This window comes from Amblyomma mixtum, chromosome 2, assembly GCF_055824585.1.
Source record: "Amblyomma mixtum isolate Tamu chromosome 2, ASM5582458v1, whole genome shotgun sequence".
In the NCBI taxonomy this organism is placed as follows: Eukaryota; Metazoa; Arthropoda; class Arachnida; order Ixodida; family Ixodidae; genus Amblyomma; species Amblyomma mixtum.
The window spans coordinates 175,905,921-175,932,162 of record NC_143013.1 but is presented as its reverse complement, the minus strand read 5'-3'; the positions used below and the strand labels follow the sequence as shown (position 1 = coordinate 175,932,162).

At 47.8% G+C, this 26,242-nt stretch overlaps 1 protein-coding gene across 1 annotated transcript in view; it reads right to left on the bottom strand.

Annotated features, from left to right (window-relative positions):
- Positions 1 to 26,242, bottom strand: part of LOC149361713 (fatty acid synthase-like) — a 120,000-nt gene that overhangs the window by 35,856 nt on the left and 57,902 nt on the right. The window contains exons 13-18 of the mRNA XM_089572777.1: positions 23,905 to 24,159; positions 21,577 to 21,750; positions 18,266 to 19,490; positions 16,746 to 16,897; positions 13,947 to 14,156; positions 11,194 to 11,523 (exon numbers count right to left, since the gene is read on the bottom strand). Of these exons, the coding sequence (XP_089428903.1) occupies positions 11,194 to 11,523; positions 13,947 to 14,156; positions 16,746 to 16,897; positions 18,266 to 19,490; positions 21,577 to 21,750; positions 23,905 to 24,159 (2,346 nt within the window). The remainder of the gene's footprint in view (positions 1 to 11,193; positions 11,524 to 13,946; positions 14,157 to 16,745; positions 16,898 to 18,265; positions 19,491 to 21,576; positions 21,751 to 23,904; positions 24,160 to 26,242) is intronic.

The following is a 26,242-nucleotide window of genomic DNA, read 5'->3' as shown; positions in this document are numbered from 1 at the left end:
TACATTATAGGCAAAGGACACTAAGTTTATAGGTCTGTAATATTTAAAGTCATGACGTCTCCTTTTCTATGAATTAAGATAACGGTAGCGTTCTTTCAAGCTTCTAGAACGCTTGAGGTGATAAGGCACTGCGTATACGGGGTGGCTAGTGTTTCGACCACAGACTCCTCACCGTCCTTCAACAGATCTGCTGGTACCTGATCCTAACCGGATGCTTTCCACCTTTGCATTGCTTCTAAGGCTTTCTTTACTGGCAGGATGTCGCAATGCTATAATCTACTGCCTATATTGTTAAATTTTAGATTACTTTGGCTACTATACATATTTGTGTAGAAGCCTTCGGGTTCTTTTACTATGTTGTCGATATTGCTAATGGGGTGGCCCTCCTTGTCTCTTAACGCATATATCTGTTTTATTTTTTCCTATGCATAGTTTCCTTCTAACCGCTTTTAGACCACCTGCGTTGTTTACAGCAAGCTAGATTCGCTCCATATTAAACCGAGGTTTTTTATGGACTTTCATCTCTCGCCTGTTATATTATTCCGTGACATAGCCTACGTCTATAGACGGACATAGGTTACGTAAAGTTTTCCGTAGAAGCTCATAGGCCGTTTAATATAGGCGCAGCTATTCAGCAGGGTCAGTTTAATACTCAGGAGTTCAGCACACTATTTCCACGATTACCACAGTGATTACTAACCTATTCGTTAATGAAATGAGGACAACCTTAGACTTCATTCAATCAAATGATCAGTCCGGCTTTCGTAAAGGGTACTCGACATCGACCGTATCTACAGAATAGACCAGGTAATAAAGAAATGCGCAGAATATAACCAACCCCCGTATATAGCTACATAAATTACGAGAAAGAATTTCACCCAGTCGAAACCGCAGGAGTCATGCAGGCGTTACGGATCGGGTTGTAGACAAGCCTTATGTAAAAATACTGTGATGGCTGCGCAGCCATCATAGTGCTCCTTACAGTCAGCAATAAAATTTCAATTCGGAAGGGCGTCAGGCAGGGAAACACAACGTCGACAATGCTATTCAGCATCTGTTTGCACGAGGAATTCAGAGGCCTTGATTGAGAACACTTGGGGACAAGAGTCAACGGAGAATACCTTAGTAATTTGCTATTTCCCGACCACATTGCCTTGCTAAGTCACTCATAGAATGGATTGCAAAGCATTATCAAGGATAGGAAGAGCAGAGCGGATTGTTTAAAGATAAATATGCACATAACCAAAGTTATGTTCAACAGACTCCGAAACCAACAGCAGTTTAAAGCTAACACCGAGTAGCTGGAGCTGATAAGGGAATATATGTACTTAGGGCAGGTAATCACCGCAGATCCGGATAACGAGAGTGAAATAACTAAAACAAAAGGAATGCGATGGAATGTCCTTGGCAGCTTATCTCAGATCATAAATGGTAGTTTACCATTAGCCCTGAAGAGAAAAGTATAAAACTGCTCTCTTACAACACTCACGTACGGGCAGAAGCGTGGAAGCTGACGCAGAAGGTTCAACTCAAATTGAGGACAATACAATGAGATATGGAAAGGAGAATTATAGGTGTAACGTTAAGAGGCAGGAAGAGGGCGTAGTGGGCCAGGAAGAAACTGTAGGCAGTGACTTTCTCGTCTAATTCAAGAGAAAGAATTGGACTTGGGAAGGGCACGGAAGGCGAAGGCAAGATAACCATTGCTCCATAAGGGTAACGAACTTGATTCAAAGAGATTGCAAGCGTAGCAGAGGCAGGCAAAAAGTTTGGTAGGTGGATGAGATTAGGAAGTTAGCGGAGATAGGCTCGTCGTAGATGGCGCAGGACAGAGGTAATTAGTGTTAGGGAAGAAACCTTCCCACTACAAGTAGGCGTAGTCACGATGATTTTGATATCCTTCGGTGTCTTGATGATACTAGTCCTGACCCAATGGCCAATCGGATAGCGATGCGCCACTACCTTGCAATGGCAGATGCTGCCAACGGTACGGCTTCTGCGACACAGTTTGTTCATCCCGAGTAACGTCTTGGGATCAATCACTAAGTACACTACCACTTTCCACGGCGGGCAGTTCGCTCGCAAAAGGGTGTGTAGGTTGTTGGATGTCACAAGGTGATGTGACATGGGTGCTTAATACCATGAGAAGAGAAGCAACGCGGTGTCAATAGGTTACCCTGAGCGTGGACGGCTCACACAACGGGGAGTGAAATGACTGGAGCACCCGTGTCTTGTACGCCTGTCCTGACTGCGTATTTACCTCTTTTTGGTTGCAATGAGACAAAGGAAACAAAATTATTATTTCATCCAATCCTACTCTATATTAGCGCGTGTATCGCTACTCTCCGAGCACGGCATGACCAGACTGGATTATGAGCTGCAGTGAGATGAACTCAACTCGAGCCTCCTTGGGCGCGCGTGGACGGATTTTCTTTCTTTAACACTGGCGCAGGTAATTTGACCATCCTCTGGAATAAACATTCGATAGTGATGGCGTCTTTGATGGGAGATGGCTTCAGAAATGGCTAAGGTCTAGGCGGTGTCACCAGAGGCTACTCCTTCGTGCGGAGTACAGTTCCTAGTCGCAAGGCCAGTAGCTGCCGTACAATACCTATCAATGATCAGCTTGCGTTCGTGTTCCACCGCCTTTGACAAAAATAACCAGGCGAGGGGGTTCCTTCTCAGCCGTTGGTGGAAGTGTTGAGACACCCAATAAAACAAAAGGTATCGAAAATGCGGAAAAGAGCTCTCCATGCGTTACACCCATTTAGAGCTTAATTGGGGTCATAAATGCTCCATTACATGGCTGGGAAGCAAACCCGGTTGATTCGCTTGCTTTTCGCAAAGACAGTATACGTCCGTGTCGGGCGGTTAAACGTCCTTAGAAAGGTGCCTATAGCGATCACCACCGGAAGAGGAGTCATAGCGATGGAGAATGTTTTTGTGTGTGGGAGGTACGTATAGGCTTGGTCGGTTGTCCCAAGCGCGGGCGTTGTTGATATGTGTGCCAGCTGCGAGGTGTCGTAGCTATCGTGGAGTTGTAGTTGGCGGCCTTCGCATGGCGTATCTGAGCACTTCTACGACGATAGCGTTTGTGGTTCCATTCAGCGGAAAACACAGCGCCGTTGTCCTAGTCGTCGTCGTCATCGACCGCCGTGGCCCTAGTGTAAGCGCAAAATCCCCCTTGAAGCAACCCAGGTGGCTGGTCTTTCCCTGCAGGTCTCCAGGTCGTTCCCCCAAAAATGTCGTCCTGTTGGCCTACAAGCACTCAGTCAGGCATAGTTTGAAAGAGTCGGCCAACGCGTAAGCGTCGTTGTGGTTTTTTCGACGCCTAACCAGTTTTGTTCGCGTTGTTCGAAAGTAGAGAGCCAACAGATTCATCGAGGCAGCGGGCATACGCAAGGCAATCCATGTGTTTCCTGTGCTACTGTAGCCATCGATTCGCTGTCCTTATCTTGTGGGAAAGGCTACTTTGGCCAAACTGGGAGGTGGAAACATATCAGGGTTCAAGAACATACAAAAAACGCCAATAACATTGCAATTTCAGGTAATTTTGTCACGTACTCTAAGAAATGTGGTACTAAGACTTGCACTCGAGATTTCAAAGAATGTGCTATTATTGGAAATGGATGAGATCGTACAACCAGGGAAATAATCGAAGCGCTCGAAATTGTTCATTCCAAGGAACAGTGTGTAAGCACGCCTTCGCTTGCTTTCTTCAAAGAAAAAAGCTGGAATTCCTGGGCATGGCTGGGCATGCGAAGTGAGTGCAGACACCAGCCTTGAGATGTTTGACTTAATTAAGCAATGTTTTATCATTACTGACGTGTTTCCTTTTTGTCTCTGGTTTTTGCCTTTTTATAGTCCATTTTGCCACTTTTAAGCATTCTTTTCCAATTTTACTGGTTTTCATTTTTTGCATGATAGCCATTTGCACCTAACAGCTTTGATTGATTATAATGTTTTTACCGCTTTTATCGCTTTCTTCATCCGTAAGTCATGTTTTCGTTCTTTGACCGACTACTCTGAATTTCGCTGACCGCGCCGCCTTTGTCTTCATGCACCATCCGCTCATTGGACTACATATTCACTGTGCCTCCTCAATCAAATTCAGTTGATAGTCAGCGCCCCTGTGTGTCTTTTACTGGTTTCGTCATCTGAATTGCCTTGTGCTGTATATTCACAATGCAGAACCAACTAGCTCGTCTATTCGCTATTGTAAAAAAACCAGCTCTTCTGCATTGATATAATACCGGAAGTAACGCACACCGACATGCTACCGCATGCGCCCATTCACTGCGTGACTAAACATCGCGGATTGCCCGGCATGTTTTGCACAGCTTAAATATTGGGAAGAGATTCCAGAGAATTAGAAGGAATTCCAGCAGTCAATTCGAATGTGCGACATTGGCAGAGATCCTTGTTTGCTCCCGTATCGGGTTAATTCTGCTGCTGGTTTTTTGTACAGTATACCAAAAGAAGATAATTCATCTCTCTTTGGGGCTAGAGGTAGGTTACACGGAAAATCAGCAGTGAGAGAAGGCCTGCGGTGCGAAAGTCAGGTGCCCCTTGTACCTAGACTGTGTACCATTATGCCTACCATGCAATTGGGTGAAGTCGAGAGGTTTCGTCTTTGGCTTGACATGTGTAAGAAATTTATTCTTGAATATTCTTCCTGAGTTTATTAAGCAAAGTTTTTTATAGACATTGAACTTAAACAGAGATTTTGGCAAAAAAAGGCATCCGCCAACAGGTTTTTCGTTTTGTTTTCGATTCTTGGTATGAAGAGTTAGCACGACGCTGCGCTGTTATTTGTGCAACAAAATCCTTCAGTGTGCTGCCAATAATGAATATAAATTTGAAAACGCTTTTTGGTCAAAAGTACGTGAAATCTTACCCCCGAAAATACGAAAATTCCTAATTACAATGTGCTTCCTACTTTCGAAGGAAACGCGCATGCATTCAAGTGTGTTCAGAGTAATTAGGCCTTTTCTACAACGATATGTAGTACCTGCATTTAGAGTTGTTTCAAATGCCTAACTGCGGCGATCAGGCTCACACAGCTCCACTTCCTCCCGCCCTTGCGCAACGGCAACAGATAACTGCCGCAGAAATAACATGGTATGAAAGACGTAAATCGCATTTCCGTTATTGTATTCAGTACTAACGTCATTTACCGCATTATCCTAAAAAAACTGCGAATGTGTAAAAACCACACTGGAGTTTGAGAAAAGCCTATAGCAAGGAAAGCGACGGCACACTTTCAGCCTAGACAGACCGTCCTCAGCATCGTTTACAGCAGTGTTAAGAACGGTGCCGACGAGCCTAGCACACGTGTAGGTGCGCTTATGTCTCTAAGAGAACAGTGAACAAATATCAAGCGCTGTGGTCTGCATAGACGCCCAGTGGTTTGACGGGGACGCAACGGAGGGCTGACCAAAGGACGGACGAGCGTATCGGCAGACAAGCAAGAAAAGAGTCGTCAAGTGAAAAGACCACCTGACGGAAGCGACACGGTAAGTTGCCCTTTTCACCGGACTGCCCAATCGACTGACCAGCACCCTAGGCGGATGTTGCCAGCGCTGATTCGTTCCTCACCATTCCCCACCTCCAATGAACATCAGAAGGCTCCGCCCTCACCCACCACACACGCACATTTATATCTGGTCCTAAAGTTGCAATTTTTGTACTGTAGAGGTAGACAGAAAATGCCAGGACGAGAAAAGGCACTTGAAAACGCTGAGCTGCAGCCGGTGGGAGGCATGCAGATGTGTTTGAAGGTGCGGTTGCCTAAGCACTTGGAGCCGCAATTGCCAAAAAGCCTAATTTCCAAGTGGAAGAAGAAGCTCTCTGGATCGAAGAGAGCTAACCTTTGAACAGTGGATTTATTAGTTGGTCACGGCGACCAACGCACGCAGCGGTCAGGTCGTAGCAAGACGGCAAAAGCAGCCTAAGGAAGCAGCTGCACCACGACAACTCGCATCCGAACCACCAGCGATGACGACGAAGTGCGGCACCGCGGAGACGTCCTCTTCTTCTTCTTACAATGGCCCCGGCGAGAAGGAATAGCCATCCTGGCAACTTGCGCCGAAGAAACGACAGGCGGGTTGTAGTACGGGTTGAGGCGGCTAACGTGGACAACCTCGCGACGACGACGGCGGTGGTCTGAGAAAGGTGTAACTGGCTGAATGAGGTAGTTGAGAGGAGACGTGCGCTGAATGACTCGATAAGGGCCATGGTACTTGATGGAGAGCTTGTTGTCGGCAGAAACCAAAAGCCAAACGAGAGAGTCAGTGGAGAACGTCGAAGCAGGCCTAGCATTGTCGTGGACGTCTTTGCGGTATCCTTGTGTGTCGGAAGTAAAGGTGCGGGCCAGCTGACGGCACTCTTCAGTCTTGTGGGCGATGTCGGAGATAGGTGTGTATTCAGACGGATCGGGTCGGTAGGGTAAAATGGTGTAGATGGTACAGGATGGTTCACGGCCGTATAAGAGGAAGAAAGGGGAGAAACCTGTCGTCGCTTGATGGGCGGTATTATACGCAAAAGTAACAAACGGAAGTACCTGATCCCAGTTGGAATGGTCAGACGCAACGTACATTGCGAGCATGTCGCCCAGAGTGCAATTGAATCGCTCCGTGAGGCCGTTTGTTTGCGGATGGTAGGCAGCAGTCGCACGGTGTATGGTTTGACATCCTGAGAGGAGCTCTTGAACTACCTCTGACAAAAATACACGGCCCCTGTCACTGAGCAGCTCCCGAGGTGCGCCGTGACGGAGGACGAAGTGGTGTAGAATAAAATAAGCGACGTCATGAGCCGTCGCAATGGGAAGGGCGGCTGTCTCGGCATAACGGGTCAGGTGATCGACAGCGACGATTACCCATCGGTTACCGGCCGGAGCGCAGGGAAGTGGGCCATAAAGGGCGATGCCGATGGGGTCGAAGGGGCGAGCGGGGCATGGTAAAGGTTGCAGGGGACCGGCCTAGCGACAAGGTGAATCCTTTCGTTGCTGACAGGCATCGCACGATCGAATGTAGCGGCGGACAAAATTGCACATTCCACGCCAGTAGTAGCGCTGACGAAGCCGGTGATATGTTTTGAGGACACCAGCATGAGCACTTTGCGGGTCAGTGTGATGATGGGCACAAACGGCGTGGGATAATCAGTAACCATTTTCTGCCGTCATGGCTGTAGTTTCGGCGATAAAGGAGACCATCCCGGACGGAGAAATGGCAAGCTTGGCGGCGGAGAGCTCGCGGATATGCAGCCATAGTAGGGGAATTGATGACATTGAACAGGGCTGAAATCCAAGGATCTCGGCGCTGCTCGGAAGGCATATCTGAGACCGTGAGAGCGGTCAGGGGAGGTTCTGGTGTGGTAACGGCAGGGAGGGACACCGTGAGAGCGGTCAGGGGAGGTTCTGGTGTGGTAACGGCAGGGAGGGACACCGGCGACCGAGAGAGAGCGTCGGCGGCAGAATGCTTGCGGCCCGAGCGGTACACACCACGGATATCATATTCCTGAAGGCGCAAAGCCCACCGGCCGAGACGGCCCGACGTATCTTTGAGCGCAGCGAGCCAACAGAGGGCGTGGTGGTATGCAACAACGTCGAACGTGCGTCTGTACAGGTAAGGACGGAACTTGGTGATCGCCTAGATGATCGCCAAAGACTCTTTTTCCGTAACGGAGTAGTTTGACTCTGCTGCTGTGATGGCGCGGCTGGCACAAGCGACGACGTATTCAGAAAAAACATCCTTGCGCTGTGCGAGTACCGCACCGAGGCCGACACCACTGGCATCAATGTGGAGTTCCGTTGGAGCATCGGGATCGTAATTACGAAGTATGGGTGGTGATGTCAAAACTTTGCGGAGCTTCGCGAAGGCCTCGTCCCAGGCCGGTGTCCAAGAGGACAAGTTAGCGGGTCTATTCATGAGCTTTGTTAGTGGGGCGATGATTGTAGCAAAATTACGTACAAGACGACGAAAGTAGGAACATAGGCCCACGAAGCTGCGCCGCTCTTTGAGAGAGGCCGGTTTCGGGAAGTCAGCAACGGCGCACAGCTTCTCAGGATCGGGGAGAACGCCATCTTTACACACGACGTGGCCGAGGATGGTGAGTTGGCGGGCACCGAAGTTACATTTTTTTAAGGTTCAGTTGAAGGCCGGCACGAGCAAGGCGGGTTAGCACCCTGCGGAGACGATGTAGATGCGTGCGAAAATCAGAACAGAAAACCACGATGTCGTCCAGATAACAAAGACCGGGCTTCCATATGAGGCCACGCAGCACGTTGTCCATCATTCGTTCAAATGTTGCTGGGGCGTTACAAAGGCCGAATGGTATAACGTTGAATTCGTAAAGCCCATCCGGAGTGATGAAAGCGGTCTTTGGGCGATCAGCTGGAGCCATGGGAACTTGCCAATATCCGGAGCGTAGGTCAAGCAAAGAAAAGAATTCTGCGCCTTGCAAACAGTCCAATGCATTGTCAATGCGTGGGAGTGGATACACATCCCGACGTATGATTTTGTTGAGACGGCGATAATCCACGCAGAAGCGTATAGACCCATCCTTTTTCTTGACCAGGACAACGGGAGACGACCAAGGACTACTTGATTCTTGAACAACACCGCGGTGGAGCATGTCGACGAATTGTTCGGCTATGACACGACGCTCTGTAGGTGACACACGGTATGGGCGCTGGTACAGAGGCGGGTGAGTTCCTGTGTCGATGTGGTGGGAGACAGCCGTCGTCTGGCCCAAGGAGGCTTGCGGCGTGTCGAGTGAAGACCAAAAATGGTGCGACAGCTCAAGAAGCTGGTCGCGGCGGCGTGGATCGAGGGCAGTATCAACAGAACAGGCGAGAAGATCACGCTGAAGCGGGTCGGAAGTGACCCGCTGACACCTTCTTCATCTTCACCTTCACCTTCTTCTTAATCTTAAATAAGTGGTCACAATAGCTTTGGAGACGAGGATTCGCAAGAAGTTCTTCATAAAAAAAATTGCCTGTGGCTTAGCTTAGGTTAAGCCTGGATATCTCGAAGCGAAAAGCTCTCGGTGCTTTTCAGCCAACTCCCAAGCTGCCACTTCTGGATCAGTGTTTCAGCTCGGTCAGACTGTTGCTTCTTCTTCTCCTTCCATGGCGAGTGTCTGCGCCTGTTCTATGGGCTTGCGTGCCTTATATACCCCTCCTTTCAAATGTGCACTGCGCACGGCTGCGGCGAAAGGTCAAACGGTGGCGAGGATGGCCGCCTCTTCTATGGCCGCCGCTTCTATGGCCGCCGCCGCCACACACGCGATCTCGCAACGCTTTGCGAAAGAACCTTCCCCTCTTGGGACAGCGGCGGCGACCGCGCGGCAGCCACGAAGGGTAAAACAATGGCGAGGAGGAGAAGCGGCGAGGCACATGCGCAGTAGCGCGCGGCGGCGGCGAAAGGTCAGACGACGGAGTCAGCGCGCGGCGGCGACGACGGCTGCGGCAGCAGCGGCCACCTACGCTCCGCGTGGCATCACTCGGTTTCACGCGCATGCGCCGCTGTGGCAAATCTGTAGTGTGGCTCACACGAAGCGCGGTTTGACGAGCCTAGTGAAGTTTTTCGCTTCAAAATTGGGGGGAAGGGGACACTCAAGCTGCGCCTTGAGGGCATGACACATAGCGTTCCTCGGCACATTGTTCTCGACAAACCTGATTCCAGGAACGCCAGCATAGCTTCCGTGCCGAACGAACGGCTAGCAAGCCGCAAGCTTCGGAGTGAACGCTCCTTGGATGTGCGTTGCGTTGTTCGCCGCTCAGCGCGTGATTCCTGGGTCCCCGCGCGGCCCCACTGCGCCCGAACGAGAAAAGCGGGAGGTGCAGCCGTCGCGCGCTACCTGTCTGGGCAGTGGCGTACACATCGGGGAAGAGGAGGAGAGAGTGGTTTTAGTGGGAGCCGCCTGATGGCGCTACGTGCGCGCCAAGCGAAAAGGAAAAGTAGCGGAAACGTACTTTGTTACTCGCTTAACTGCGACTTCTGTAATTTACATGCTCATAATTTCTAATATACACCACAGCAGGTTTCTAAAGCCCCCTCCTAATACAACACCGTATTCACTAGACGCACCTTTGTTTATTCCAAACCATCGAACTGGCGTGGCAGATCGATGAGCGTGCTAGTCTCGCACTCCGGAGGCCCTGGTTTGATTCCCGAACTCGACTAATTTCCTATTCAGTTTTAGTTATTAATCCTTCTGGGATTTTTCACTGATAGCCAACGCCGCCGACGCCGACAGCGACACCGGTATATCTGCGACACGTGGCCCTTAACGCTGTCGCGTTAAAATTGGCAGTGGCTTAGCTACGCTATGCTAGGATATACGTAGCGTGAGCTAAAGTTCCCCCCCTTGTTACGCATATTGTCGTATCACCTCAGCCTTTGTGCACACAGCCGCACATACGCAATTTATCCACACGACCCCACACGCAGCCGCGGCAGCCGCCGAGCTCTGACGGCATGCATCGCGCACCTGCCTAGCTTCTCCGGTTTCCGCGCATGCGCAGTCACGCGCGGCGCCGGCGCGGCGGCGGCGGCGGCGAACTCTGACGTCATGTGCCGCGCACCTGCTGCTCCTCTCTGGTTTCGCGCATGCCCACCATCGGCCTCCCAGGCTTCCGGCGAACTGCTTGGCTGGGTTGCGTAGTGTAGCTCTCGCTGCAAAATGTGTTTCAGTGCTGCCCTCCCTCCGTATATTCTTCCCTGCCATTTCGAGAACACTATTTCGGGAACTAGTTGAGTATACAGGAGAGAAAATTTAGTGACTTAAAAGGTGTTGTATGAGTGGCGTCAAATTCTGGCCCTCCTTAAGTAAAATAACGAACACAAGGCAGTCGGCAAGCAGAAGAGTGAGAAAAGTGCGTAAGTCCTGGCTTGTATAAAATAAACGTAAAAAATAAGCGTTTTTCTTAGTGCAAAAACGTGCCATAGCAAAGGTGGCTCCGACGGACCTTCGCCCTACGTGACAGTTTAAGTTAGTGCAAATCACTTTAGATATCATTACAGGCCGCGGTCCTGCGGCAGAGCCGCAGTGGGTGTCGTAATTGCCGTTTTGAAAAAATAATGTTAAAATTTCCATGTCACGAGAAGAGTAGTATCTCATGAATTTTGTTCCGTTATATAACAGGTGTATACTCAAAGAAATCATCGCAGGCGAGAAAATCATACTCACCGACAGTAGTGAAGACAGTGCATCCCATGAAGAGGGCCACAGAGATTGCCGCCTGTCCAACGCCTCCGCTCCCAGAATGAACAAGCAGAGACTCTCCCGGACGCATCTTCCCTCGCACGATCAGTGCATAGTAGGCGGTCGCATATGCCACTGGCACCGTGGACGCTTCCTCGAGGCTCCACCCCTCGGGTACCTCCCATTGCAGACCGGTGTTCATTTCCACGACAGTCGCCATGCCTTGACTAGGCACCAGTCCCATGACACGGCGTCCACAACCGTCGCGACCCGAGAACTCCAGGCCCAGGAGGCAGTCAGGTGCGGCGAGCTTTGCTACAGAGAAATAAAAAAAAAATGTTTACCTCGCAATCTGTTCTCGAGATTACTGCACATAGAACTCGATAACCGATTACTATTGATGCATGCACAAAAGTAACACAGTCTTTCCGTTTTTAGCTCCTTGAAAACCCTTCCATCGCATTTGGGTGCCATAATGTTGTGTTACGTACGCTAATAGAAGTTTTAACAACAAATAAACAGCCCCACCGCCAAAATATCACGTAGTAGTGACGGCTTCAAAGAGAATCGATAAGACGATTGACGTGGCACTGGAATGTGCTTTTTTTTGGCCTGACCTGCGCCCGGAATGAATTAAACTCGACAGCGGTGGCGATAGTGACATGCGGAGTTCCTGCCGCACTCGGCCGTGATAAATTTAAAGCTGACTTTCAAGAATAAGTTTTCAACATACGGTGTGCAAAAATAACCACACCCATTCGAGATAAACCTGCACATATCTCGCGTGACAAGCAAAATGTTCAAGCCACATGCGGGCGGCCTTGAGCAGGCAGAAATGAAGAGTGAAAATGTTTGCGGCAATATTAAACTTTTGTAAAATAAGCCAGCATCAAAGTTTTCAACAGGTTGATCTTTTGCCCTGTGTTTACTTGCTTCGGCCGATTTTCTCTGGAAAGCTATTTTTATAGCGGCGTTGTGATGATACCGCACTTTAAGTTTCGTATCGCAAAGTGGATCGAAAAGCAACACTGTTTCGTAGCTTTTCGAATGAATTGCTGCAATGCACGGCTAATAGTTACCTTTTCGTTTCAGGGTAAAACTTTATTGAATCCTGCTGCGATGTTCAATGGAATACTGGATTTTTTCAAAGCTATATCCTGATCTTGAAGTTAATGCTTCAATGCAGATGACCTGTCATGACGTCGTTAGAATAATCACTGTTCCTATCACGTTGATGCGACAGTCCGCGGCGATGCAAGCAAGTCGAAAGATGGGTACACGCATATTTGTGTGAGTGCGTGTAATTAGACGCTCCTACGTTCAGTGAGAACTCGAGAACGAAAATATTGAAAATTGAGCTTTCGAATACCTTAGCACAGCAGTACGGAGGGCAAAAACACTGAATTGCGCTTTCTTCACAAAAGGCAACATCGATTTTGATTTTTTTTGGTCATTTTATTTGTCAGGACATGCGCACTTTCATATCTATCTGCTCTTGCTTTTGGGTGCTGCGAGAACCAGCAATGCAATGCTCACAGGCCAAACTGAAAGTGGGCCTTGTTCAGAGCTCTTAGCATGACCTTCACTATTTGTCACTTTGACAGATTTGCCAGTTTAGTTAGTGAAAACCTATAGTAAATTGTGAAATATATTGTACAACCAAAACTGCATAATTAAAAAAAAAGCCGCGGCGTGAAAGATATCTTCACTAAAAACGAAAAATTGCCGAAAGCGCTGCCTGCAGTTTCTCAAGCACCTGCAGATCTGTTCCAGCATTTCACGGACTGCATAACGTTGGCAAACGCCGCATCCCTCTCCACTCGATCAGGTGCACCTCCCTTTGATGGTTATTGGAATAGCTACACAAGCTCATCTCACCAATCAGGGAAAACAGTGACCCGTGACAGCCATGCCGAGCATTTCATCGATATAATACCTCAGGTGAGCCGGACGTCCCAGCTGAGAAAATACCCCACAAAGCTTCCGGATTCCGCTACACTAGACAGGAAAACGCTGCTGGGAAACACCGAAATTACCGCAAAACACTGTTACTCGGGTATTGGAGCACTGAACATACTCCGAACAGCTCAAAGAGAAACCGCTGCCCTCACTATACGCAGAGGTTTGTCTCCGCAGGTGGAGCAAACGAAAATCAAAGCAGCAGGCAGCTGCAGGCACCGAAGCAAAGCCGTGGGAAACCAGCACCGTCCACAACCTTCACAACCCCTTTCCTACCCTTCAAACTCATCTCTCCGTTTTCAAGCATCCCTCTCCTCCTAAGCACGTGCATAAAGCAGCTACTCAAAATCGCAGCTGTGACCCTTGAACATGAGCGGAGCCGACCCCCGAAACTTCGGGAATGTTTTAAACTCAAAACCTTTTGATCACACGAAATGTTTGGCAATTTATTGAGACTAGCGAGTATACTGAAGGTACAAGTTACTCTCGGTGCTTTGAGTTTTTCCCACGAATTCATTCGTACCACAAAGGTAAAATCATTTTTCTTTGTGGTACTCGCCAAGATCCTTCCCAGTTTATTATTACACCGATTATTCTTTTAAATCTGCGCTGAGAAGAGATGCGTACTTGATTAAGTCACTAGGGGATTTTAGAACATCCTTACAAGGCTGTGTGGCTTTTAACGCGTTCAGGAAGGAAAAGCATCACACGTTTCCAATTTTCATCACAAAGAAAAGAAAGTTCCAATAATCCCATTTCTTCTAACTTGAAACGCTTACCGGGTAAAGTATCGGATGGCAGCTTTCCTGTGGCGAGCATGACGTCACGAAAATTCAGCGGAGCGTAATATACGTTGCATATGTTCTTTCTTTCGGCACTGCCTGGGGAGGCGTAGCGAAGGGGGGACTCGTACCACTGCAGGCTGGACAGGTCCCCAAGAGTTCCAATGTTGAGGAAGGCGAATTCTGCTGGTCTTTTGTGGAGTCCATCTACAGAACAAAAAGAAAGCCAGCAGGGGGGCGGCATTAGGAGAATCAGGAAAGGGTTACGGAATAGCTCCAATATTTCTTCTTACACAAGTTACATCACTTATGTAAATAAGATTCCAGTTACATACACGGTGAAGAACGATTTTTCATAATTTCCTGCGGCGTAATTACGCTTTTAATTTACTTTGTATGCGGTAATTCGGGAGCTGAAAATAATAAAGGGGAATATGAACCCTGAAAGTATTATATGTCGCCTTCTTTTTCTGCTGAAATAGTACGAGCCATTATCTCAGCGTTAGCCTTGATGAACCTGACTAATGGCATCGTAATGAAAGAGCTCTGGGGCCGAGTGCTTAAATTTGAGCGCAGACTGTAGAAAACCCAACTCAAGCGCAAAATTAAAGCTTTGTGCTTCAACAGGTGTGAAAGCTCACACTTCTTTCACCGGCTTAAGGAAGCGACAGAGTCAGCGTTACCGTAAACACTACCGTCTTCGATTAGTGCGCTAGCTTCCATGTCTACGTTTATGACAACTGATGGTATGCTTTCGAGAGGACCTACCTCCCTTTATACGCATGCCTTGTGATAGACGTGGGTTCCACTTTTGGGGGCACCATGTTAACTATGAAACTGCCTGTAATGGCATACAAATGCGGTGCGCTTTAGATCAGAGGCTTTGCGCCGCTTACAGCTCTCGGTGTCACGCAGTAGGCTAGCCAATATGCGGCCTTCTTATGTCACATAGGAAGGCATGAATAACATCGTAGGAGTGGAAATTAAGGAGGATAAACGAACAGCTCTCTTAGTAAATAACGAGCAAAATATGAACGAAAGCCCTCAGGCAGACGCAGAAAATACGCTGAATAAGAAACTGCCAGGATCAAAGGTAACGTATACCAGCAGACTTTCGGCCAGTCTCGATCCCAGCGCTGCCGATAAGCAGCAGTATGCCGGATTGAAATAAGGAAACCTCGATGCCTGGCGTTAGAACGGCACTCTGTTTCGGTTGTCAAGGCAACAGCCACCTTGATGTGGTGGTACTAAACAATGCAGTCGAAGCTTGCATTCAATGCACTACCCGGGCTGCCTGACGATACATTTGTAATTTTTGCTCACTTGATAAGAAATACTATCCTTAGAATACTGTTGCTCTGCTACTAAGAATACACAACATACCGACCACAGTATTTTAGATTTCTTGAGAACGGAAGCGAGCGCTTGAAAAGTTTTTTCAATAACTTGACGCCCATGTGTCTTCCACAGCGTCGAATTTGTAAGCAATCACAGGGACTGCAGGACAAAGGACAGTTTATGAGAATAACCATAACGCCGTGTTCGAGACATCATGTGGATATGTGGATACATTTGGGGGACATGGTATTTCATGAAGCTTTACGCCCCCCAGCTGCGATAACCATACTCCTTTACTTAACTTTACAGCGCTGTATATTGGCCTCCGTCACGTAGTCAGTGTTTTCTTTTTTTATTTCGCACCAATTTTCCTTAACCACCGTTTCTATATTGGCCTACATGCATGACTATTGCAAAAATATATGCTTCACTGCAGACTACATCGCACGTGCAGGTAGGTAGGCAGGTTGCTCATGTTATATGATAGGCTTGCGCGAATATGAAAAATATAAATAATTAAATAGCCTCGATATAACAGGTCGACATATTTAGGTGTTGTGGCTATAACAATAAGAAAACGCACAAAAAAGGCCCACGCCAATATCGCCGATTTTGTGCCCGAGACCACTCGGAAATGGCTACCCCAAGCACCATAGGTAATCGGCCCAGTATTGAAAATGGATAGTTTCGCCCCGCCATAGTGGCTCAGTGGTTACGGCACTCGGCTGCTGGCCCGAAAGACGCGGGTTTGATCCCCGGCAGCGGCGGCTGAATTTCGATGAAGGTGAAATTCTAGCGGCCCGTGTGCTGTGCGATGTCAGTGCATGTTAAAGAGCCCCAGGTGGTCGAAATTTCCGGAGCCCTTCACTACGGCGTCCCTCATAGCCTGAGTCGCTTTGGGACGTTAAACTCCAATAACCAAACCAAACTAAAATGGATAGTTTCACTCTGGTCCTTTGTCGGACCGGCATTTGCCAGTATATTTGCAATATCGGGCCGATTGTCCGTGCTTCTTGGGAGCTCTTGTATATATGTATAAGGGCTACTTTAAGAGCTCCCGAAGATACAGAACGCAGGTGGTGCGGTAACTGTAGCGCAAAGCCAACCGCTTGTCATTTCTCTACCACTCTTATACGTGCAAGAGCGCGAAAGTTACCGGAAGGGCTCAAACACACCTGAAATGATTTCCGCAGCTTTTCGCGTAAAAGGATGCCAATTATTGTGTGCTTTTCAAAAGCGCATAACATTTGCTGCGCTTGTTTTTATGCTGGCTTCATATTTTCTTTGTAATAAAAACCATTTGTTCAGTCATACATATGGATAAATATATATTGCTTTTGCACGCCCGAATGAGCTAGTTCCTTACATATTTTACCGGAAAAGCATTTGCTCCGTAAGGATACGGCAGTGAGGATTTCGTTAGTGTAAATTAAGAAAAGCAGTCTACTTGATACTCACTCGACATTGTTCTGGTAAGCCTAAAGGAGCCCCATTCTCCGTCACGATAGACGTTCATGACAAGATCTTGAGCCAATATGTGGTTTAAGGCCGGGTTACTCAGACGGAAGTCAATTGTTTCCTCAGACTTCAGGCTCGCATTGAACATGCACCTGGAATGGAGCGGTAAAACACAAAAGTGAACAGTGCATTTATTATCATGACTCTTCCTGTGCTTTGAGAATTCTATTATCCGGCTTTTTGATACCTTTCAGCTGCTAATGCATCTGAGATGTTACGCTATAGGGTCAGTTTGTATATTTTCGAGTGATCGCGCTGCGGCGGCGCATAAATCAAAAGGCATAGCCTTCTATAAAAACGGAAACCAGCGCAATTAAATGCACACGTGCCCACAAAGATTACCGCCTTCATCTTGTTGTGCAGAACATTTGCAAAAGCGCAAGACTGGGTCCGGCATTTCCTCTATGCCGGATCTATGAACTGCCTTTTTATAACCCATTCGGTGCTTAGCGAAGTAACATTTTTTGTGTAACAAATGTAAGAGCCGTCTTTCCTAATTTTGATAGAATTTGCTTCATAGTAGAAGGGCAGCTCGCTACCATCATATCGACGGTGGCGCCTCTCGTAGCTGCTGTTCCGGTCCCTGGTGTTCATTTTGGGGAAATAATTTGCGCTGAGTAGAGCTACAAAAGGAACCGGCTATAATGCACTGCATCAACAGTGTTAGTCATTTTCATAATATGGCAGTCTTTTTCAGATGTTCACTGCTGAACAGAAAATTTTATGTCAGGCAGTTAAAATGAATCAGCTGCATCAACTGAATCAACTGCCAGCGAAGTTAAGAACCCCTGTCGTTGCTTCGCCTGCTTCATTCTACTGTGTTGGCCCATTCCAGTATCACCCACACCTTGCAATCTGCGCCACTGGGCCGCTGAATCAAAGAAGGCTATTGGGAGTTTTATAAGGAATCGCTTGTCACGTGCAGCCTCTGATATTGAATGGAGACTGCTTTGGTTACTTGTTGTTTTGAATCGGACGATGTGATCTCTAGCTAAATGGGTGCAAACTATTAATCCAACTCAGTGATTTAGCCCCACGAATAAATTTCGAAGCTGAAAGGATAACTAATCAACTTTATCGGCTGACAAGCCGGTATGAAATTAAGGCAACTGAAGCCAAACAGTTTGGAGATGAACTACGATCGAATATGAGAAGTGCAAAATATTTGCGTTTACTAGACAGTTTCACTTTATATATTTTTTGCCCTAAGCATATGTGCAGCTATTTCCAATACTGTAATACTCAACTTGAAGACCAGCGTGCTGTTAAAATATAATACTGTAGGTGCCAAATGTTGTTTCATTTCGGTCTTTTTACGTAGCGCTCCCTATATGGTTCGTGTGTTTTTATAACATTTTATAAGGTAATGTTTAGCCCTAGTGCCGACTTATTTATTCGGCTGGAGAATTAGCATTCACGACGCAAAGAGTCGCGGATTACAGCATGCTCATAATCAGTACCTGATGCGCCTCTCGGATGCTTCCCTGCGAAGGCAGTTGGTCAGCCCAACCACACCGCTGGTGCAGCTGTCCTCGGCGATCAGCCAGAGCCTCTGCCCTGTCTCTTTCTTTTCCTGTTCCCGAGCTTTTGCTTTCAGCGTCTCCACCCAGTCGTAGTGCGCGTTTTTAACCATAACTGTTTCCGGTTTCACCATATCAGAGCCAGTTCCAATCTTCCTCAAGAGCAACAGCGCCGAAAGATTGTTAGATTTCAGGGCAATCAGGCTGAAACCAGTTGACTTTGAAATTGACTCCACAGCTTCAACATTGTGAAATGAGAGTTCAGCATCACCCACAGTTGACAGGAACTTCTCAGCTGGAGTCAAACGCGTGCGAAGGGCCAGTAAGACAAATGAGTGTTCGCTGCACAGTGTCGACAAGAACTCGAGAAAAGGCTGAAGGGTCCCTTCAGCAAGGACGGGCAACCACACCACTACCAAGTCAGCGTCTGGCAACTTGCTCTTGGCAGCAGAGGCTGGGTCCCAAGTGACTAGCTTCACTCCTTCAGGGATTTGCGTTGCAGCTAGCTTTTCCGGGGACGGGTGAGCCAGGGTATAGTCAGTTTTCAGCATAACATTCGTCAATTGAAGGGCATATGACACGAAAGGTGCCAGAATGCTGTGACTTCCTAAGGCGGCAACTTCGACGACACGGAGCTTCTTTACATTTGTGTTCTCTACCACGACATCGAGGAGGTGCCTTAAAGGATCCTCTTCAAAGAGCGCTGTGTTAAGACAGTCCTTTTCCAGATCCCCCTTATAGGCAGTCGTCACCGTTTGTACAGCGGTGACTAAGGACGAAGCTGAGCTGTCCACCTGCTTCTGAATAGCCGCAAGAACGCTCAAGAGCCCTTGGTCCTTGGCCACACTTCCAAGATATCGAAGCACCACTTGCTCGGGGGCCTCGCAGAAGTCCTCCAATATTTCATGTATATCTGACTTGCTTTTGCCTATCGACTGCAGCATCCGTCGAGTGACGCCACTACAGACGTCGACGTATTCCCGAACTCTGGCTTCCCTTTCTTCTCTAGTAGACACCTTATCAACGTACGGCACAAACTGGTAGTCGTTGAGCGTCGCAGCCTGATCCATGGCACGTCTGTGAGTGATGATGGATTTCACGCCTTGTATGCTAATGCCTCCCGCGATGCATTGCCCTAGCTCCTTCTCGTAGACGACATCCAAACCTGCGTAGACGAGGGTGACCGGTAGTTGAGCCTTAAATGGTGAGCGGCGAACATGGACGTCCTCAGCCTTTTGAGCTATAAAATAAATTGTTGTAATCCCTTAAGGTGGCACATCCTTTTTCTCCACGCTAATATAGGTTTCTATTTAGACTGACATCCTCTATTGCGTTTAGAATTTTCACTCTTTAAACTGTCCACCACGAACCATTAACATAATAACAACAGAGTATTCTCGCAGACACGCGTATAATAGAGACACGTCTTGACTTGGTGTTGAGATTTATTGAACAACAAAAAAGGTTGCAAAGGTTTCGCGTATGCCGCGGGAACTGTTATCTATTTACTTCAGCACCTCATCTCTTTATGGTAAAAATAAAAGGAATCGGCCAGAATATACACAGGTAATAAGAAGAAAAAGGGTAGGAAGAATGGATAGCGGAGATATATTATTCACGGCTATATATGAAGGCCACTATAACAGGTTCAAAGAATTAATAGAAAGTGCAAAACTTTTCGCGCACAAGTCTCCTGTCGATGTACTGCACAAGGATTAAGCGGCCACTGTATAACTATGCCGTGCGCGTGTAGCACTTTGTCACAATTTATCAAGCGCACGGCTCACCATTGAAACAGCTGGTGTTGGACGTCCCATTGCTTTTTGTCCATAGCGACTATACACGGAGTATTCCTCTTCCTGCGCGTCTAGCCCTCTAGGAATGAACGGGTGTCATGTACCGCCTGCTCTTCTACATGTCGCCGCCTATTCAGAGGATGCTTCGGGTGTGATAGATACTTCAACCAAATAGAAGCGTGAAATGACGAAAACAATGATGACGGCCCAAAGCTGCCTCGTTGTCTTTCAACAAAATATGCGTCAGCCACGCCAGATATGAGTTACGCTAGGTCTTTGCACGAGAAATCGGGGACTAGAGTTGCGAAACATTTCTGGCCCTCAGAATACATTGCTCCCGTCACGGAGATCTTGCTTAGGGGAGGGCAGGGTTCAGTTTTCGCATGGCCAGAAACGGCTGCGAGTCAGCAGAACAAGGGAAGGTTTTTGGTTTAATCGACGAAGAGGGAATGAGTCAGCACACTTCGGACCCAGAGATAACTACATATATTCCACGAATGCATGACAACTGCCTCTGATCCACTGTGGAGTACGCCACCCCAGCGCCCTTGATCAATGTGCGGAGGTGTACACGGAGGGCATATTTTAATGCAATAAATGGGAGCATTGGGCAAGTGCTCTGTGGACATGAATAACAGCCCATCATTGTCTGCCAAGAAGTTAGTATTATTTTCGGTATTTTGCCGCTGCTCACATCTGAAAAAGATGCAAGCAGTCTAACTTAGTGAAATTCAAGACGCTACAGCTACCGGGATAACATGAACAGACAAAAATATTATAATAGGTCCAGGAACAAAGGCTTGTTTATGGCGGCTAAGCTGAAATTTCAGGCAATGCTTGCAATGCGAAGAAATCACAACCGATAAAGCCTTAAGGGAAAGGTGTTAGTTCCAAGAGCGCGTTAGCGTAGTAGATGCAGTCAGAGTCAGGCAAGCAGGTGAGTCTGCAAATCTTTGGGGACACGGTTAGCAAAGGTGGCGACGGACAAGGTTAATTTGTCCGATACTTAGAGGACTTTCCCCTAGTCTAGTACATGGCGTTCATTTCAATGAAATAATAGAAAAAAATATTCTTCACACAAACCTGCCCAGACCAAACCCACCATAGTGGCCGCCGCAGTGGCTCAGTGGTTATGGTGCACGGCCGCTCACCCGAAAGAGGCGGGTTCGATTCCGGCCGCGGCGGTCGAATTTCAATGGAGGCGAAATTCTAGAGGCTCGTGTACTCTGCGATGTCATGTAACAACCCAAGGTGGTCGAAATTTCCGGAGCCCTTTACTACGGCGTCCCTCATAGCCTGAGTCTCTTTGGGGCGTTAGACCCTTATAGTCTTAACGAAGCCAAACTAAACCCATTATATCATTTTTTTTTTCATGCAGGCTTCGCGCTATTAAAATGCAAATTTTCATCATATTAGTGAGTTGACTAGAAAGCGATTACCTGTCTAGTAAATTACCTTTGCTTTGGACATTCTCAGTGGCCTCGGCATGGCGTAGGGGGTCAATGCAGCATTTCTTGATTCGTGTTGGCAACCGCAAAGTTCGCAGAGGAGCGTCCAGTATGCCAAACTGCAGCATTGTGTCCATGAAGGTCACCCAGTTGTCTTGCCACTTGAGCTTGCCGTACGAGTCTGAATGAGAGTTCGGGGGAGGGGCAGAAGCACTGGCAATTATTTGTACACTTCTCATTGCATCATAAGTTTATACGCAGTAGTGGTACCACTTTATGCATGTCCATTTCAAACCTGTTACACTTATTGCAAATGCATCGTGGCTTCTGCATGCGTGTGTGGCGGCTTTTTCAGCGGCTGAAAGCGTTCACTAGGCCGACAGCCTTCCGCGCAAACTTTGTTTACCTCTACTGTCACAAGGGACATATGTGCACGCGAAAGCCTCAGTGATAGCACAGAGCTTAAGCGCAACTTATCTACATCATAACATGCGACTTCAGGGACAGCCTTTTGTGGGAAACGTCGTCAGCATTTGGCCTAACTGCAATACATCGAGCACGTTGTTCATCAATAGCGCTTTAGCTTTTTTTACTGGAGGTGGCAAACACTTGTTACAAGCGTTATTGTTGCAGTGACGAGTCTTGCAGCATTGCGCATAACTAACCTTGTATATTGATTTAGCTGAGCAGGCCAATTGACCACGATAGGAGAACTATGATAAATATGATCAAGACATCCTATCAACTATACGAAGAGGAGAACCAGGTGAAAATATGGAAGGCATACTCCGCCTTTATAGTAGGCAATATTTTCGATCAGGCTCCGCTCATTACTCTGCCCTCCTCTTCAGGAGGAGGTGAGAGATGAGGGTCGGCCTACGTTGTAAGTGTTTTTCTCTTTTCTTTCTTCCGTTGTCTTTGTTCCTCCTTGAGTACAAAATTAATGCTATTTACTCACCGTTTCTTTTACCGCTGTAATATACAAAATCTCTACAGTACTCCACCCAGAAAAAATCCAGGTCCCTTAGGGTTGACAGGAACTCGGCTGTAATCGCACTGTTTTTAGCCGATGCACCGATTGGCCAATAAAAGTCGAATTGAGATCGAGCAGAAAACAGTTAAGCATAGATTATTCCCGCTATTAGCTAGAAAATCGTGCCTAGCGTTTCTGGCTCGGTAAGCAACAGAGTTTTCTTCACGCGCTACGAAACAGATTTCCAATGGGCATAAAGTTTTGCCTATATACTGTTTAACTTATTACCGGTTGGCTCCTTTTTGAATTTTGGCGCAAGATTGCGACAGAAGCGCAGGGCACTGGACAGAAGAGCAGGACACAGAAGCGCAGGTATGCACCTTGCTGACAGCCGACGTACAAAAAATTTTGTCTCTCACAAAGATCGACGTCCCAGGGTGAGACTGAGCAGGTGAGTGATTTCTCTCGGTTAAAGAGATATGTTCCTGCATGATATCGAGCCTCGCGCCGCCGCGGTGCATCAGTGGTTACGGCACTCGGCTGCTGACCCGAAAGACGCCGGTTCGACCCCAGCCATGGCTGTCGAATTTCGGTGGAGGCGAAATTGTAGAGGCCCGTGCACTATACGATTGCAGTGCAAGTAACCCCAGACGGTAGAAATCTCCGGAGCCCTTTACTACGGCGCCCCTCATAGCTTGAGTCACTTTGGGACGTTAAATACCCATAACCTATGAACAATAAACGATATCTACTCTCAAAATGCAAAAGGTACTGGGAAAAAAATGGTAGAAGCACGTTCAGACACGACGAAAATTTTACAAGAAAATTGAGCATGCCTCTATCACGTCTTATCACAGGGCCGCCTTTAAAGAGTATTGGCTTTTCACATAAGGCGAACAACTGGTCCAGTATGTTTCAGGTAGAAACGAAGCACAATTAAATAAGCGACACGACACGCTTCTGAACGAACCAGCGCAAAAAACACAACGGACAAGAAAAAGGCGGAACACGACGGACAGAAGCGTTGAACTTACAACTTTATTTGGGAAGTACAGATGCAACGTATATATACAGCCATGTCAGGGGGGCGTACCACACAAGGAAAGCAAGAACAAGTGAAATCTACAACGTCATGATGAGACATTGAGTCTAAAATGAGTCTAAAATCATTTTACACAACTTCATGCAACTGGTGAAGATAATTCGAATTTTCGATGTCTTAAATCGAGCTGCACAAATAGAACCTCTTTAGCATTCTCTATGACGGACATGTCCCCAATAGTAAGCTCTGGAAACCACTGCTTGGAATCTGCAGTTGTCGGCAAACGGCAAAATATTAAATAAATTGCTAAAAAAACTCACCCTCTATGTTGGCTTTCAGGATGCCCTGGAAGCATTCGCCATACTCATAGCCACGTAGCCTGAGCTCCTTGTAGATGTCCTCAAGTTCCAAGTCGTAACCAACTGCACGGTAAGCAGCACCTGCCGAAGCGCAGCCGAGAAAATCGTCGTCCTCATCTGCCGCACGAATGCGGCCATTCGCCACCACCAGACCGGCCTCAGAGATCTCAAACTCGCCGGTGGCGCGGAGGATGCTCACGCGGAAGCGTACGGGGCCTGCGCAGGAAAGCAACAAAAATATTGCACGTCCTGTAGCGTCGATTTTGACGACTGAGAGAAGACCTTAAATTCAGTCGAGAGGGTGGGGGGGGGGGGGGGGGGGGGGGCTGGAAAGCGCACATTTTTAACGACCAGACGATATAGATTCCCTATTATTATTAAACTCCGCGTTCTGCACAATGCGTTTTAAACTCTGGTTGTTTTTTCAGTGGCCAACGTTTTCTATGAACAGAAAAATCTTGCGTTTACGCTTGTGACGCAATCAGCAATATTATGGGTGGCTGTTAGTTTGACTAGAGGTTCGTGGATGGACACATTGAGAGTGCCGTTGCTGCGCCAATTCTGCCGCACGTTGTTCCCGATCCGCGCGGGAAAAATGTTTGCGCATTCATTCGCGGCCGCTACGCAGAGCACCATTCATCAAAGGACGGACGTGGGTCCCTTGTCGGTCGGGAGAGAATGTCGTCAATTTTTCGGCAATCACTCTATACGGGCGGCCTTGACGCCACTGGGTCATGGAAGGCGAGTAGCACGTCATTCAGCGATTGTATGAACGTTCCTCAAGTGTGACTGCAGCCCGCTCATAGCGGCTCCTCTGCGAAAGGCATCACAGCAAGGGGCCACTGAGATGCCTCAGTATGTCATACCAACAGCTACTGTTATAAAAGCAGTTTGTCCAAAGGGAAAACAAAGTCACGGACGATGAATGCTAATCATACAGTACGGCACGCGCTACCGGTAGTCTTCCTACCTGACGGTGACGTGATCCAGTTCATCAATCCCCCTGTAACCCCTCTCCGCACACCCGATCCAATCCACCAGTCACGGTGCGCCATGCTATACCACTCGGCTCTTTCTACCCCTTGACTGTGCTTGAGCATGCTTTCCCTCTCGTGACCCATCGCTTTTAACCGACTCCCCTGTATCCACGTTCCGAGCGCTGGACTTTCCCTCTCTCCGCTTTGGCTGCTCTCTGCCGAGGCTTCGCACATTGGAGAATGCCGGATACTTTTTGCGCTAATTGGGATTTGCTAACGCATTAATTAGTCAAGAAGACCGGAGGAAAAGAGGCTTTGTGTTCGAAGATATCCATCGGGTGGGCGCTGCGGTAGATGATGTGATTGCACTTTTTTACAGTTTAAAATTAAGGCCAGTGAGAGTACGAGCTCCAATACGCAAAGCGTATGAGAAAACTACTTTCATCCGCTCTTTTCTTGCAATATCAAAGCTGAAGCAACATACAGCGACAATAGCTCTGCTAACACCAACAGTTCAGCGGCCGTGTAGGCTTCAATTCTGGATCATAATGTAATGCCACTCATATGTAGGAATGGTCATGAATGCAGATAAGCAAGCATACCTTCGATGGTAAATACGCGCATACAAACACTCATCCTCGCCGTTTTCGTTTGTTTTGAGTACGCCTCTTGCGCTAAGCGCTTTTCTAACTACCAATCTGAAATGGTCTGTGGTGGTAGAAAAGAACTGCCCGTAGCTTGCACTTTTCGCGCCCTATTTTCACCTTATTACAGAGGTGAAATGCAGTCACTCGGTGCTAGGGAATAGCCTCCTTTTTCCTATGCCTGGTTATCGGCGCAAAGGTTAGTTAGTGGACGCTGACCATGACGCCGACCACCGCACGTTTCGTCGAGGCTTCGAGCGCTGCCTCTCGGCGATAGGCAAAAGTAGGTGTGCGGCGATGTACGAGGCGCCCGCCATGAACAGGCGCTCGAGTCGGAGAATACATATAAGCTCGTTCATCACCTAGTTCACTATGGCGCGCCTAGTTTCGCAGCAGGCCTTGACCAAGCGCTCGCAGCACGCGCCCATTGGCCCGTAGTGAAACCCTCGCCTGACCGCCTCACAGTTCGCCTGTAAGGAGCGTTAATAACCTTGGTTTCGCTTGAACGGCCCCTTCAGAGCTGATGGTCAGGAATGGAAAATATAGGGGGCTATTGTTAGGGCCTACTGAGGGGCTAGTCTCAGCTATGGCGGCAGCATCGGACAGTTACAGAGAGCGAAGTGATTGAGGCGAGGACGATAGGAATATAATAAAACTTACAATATTGTAATCTCCCAC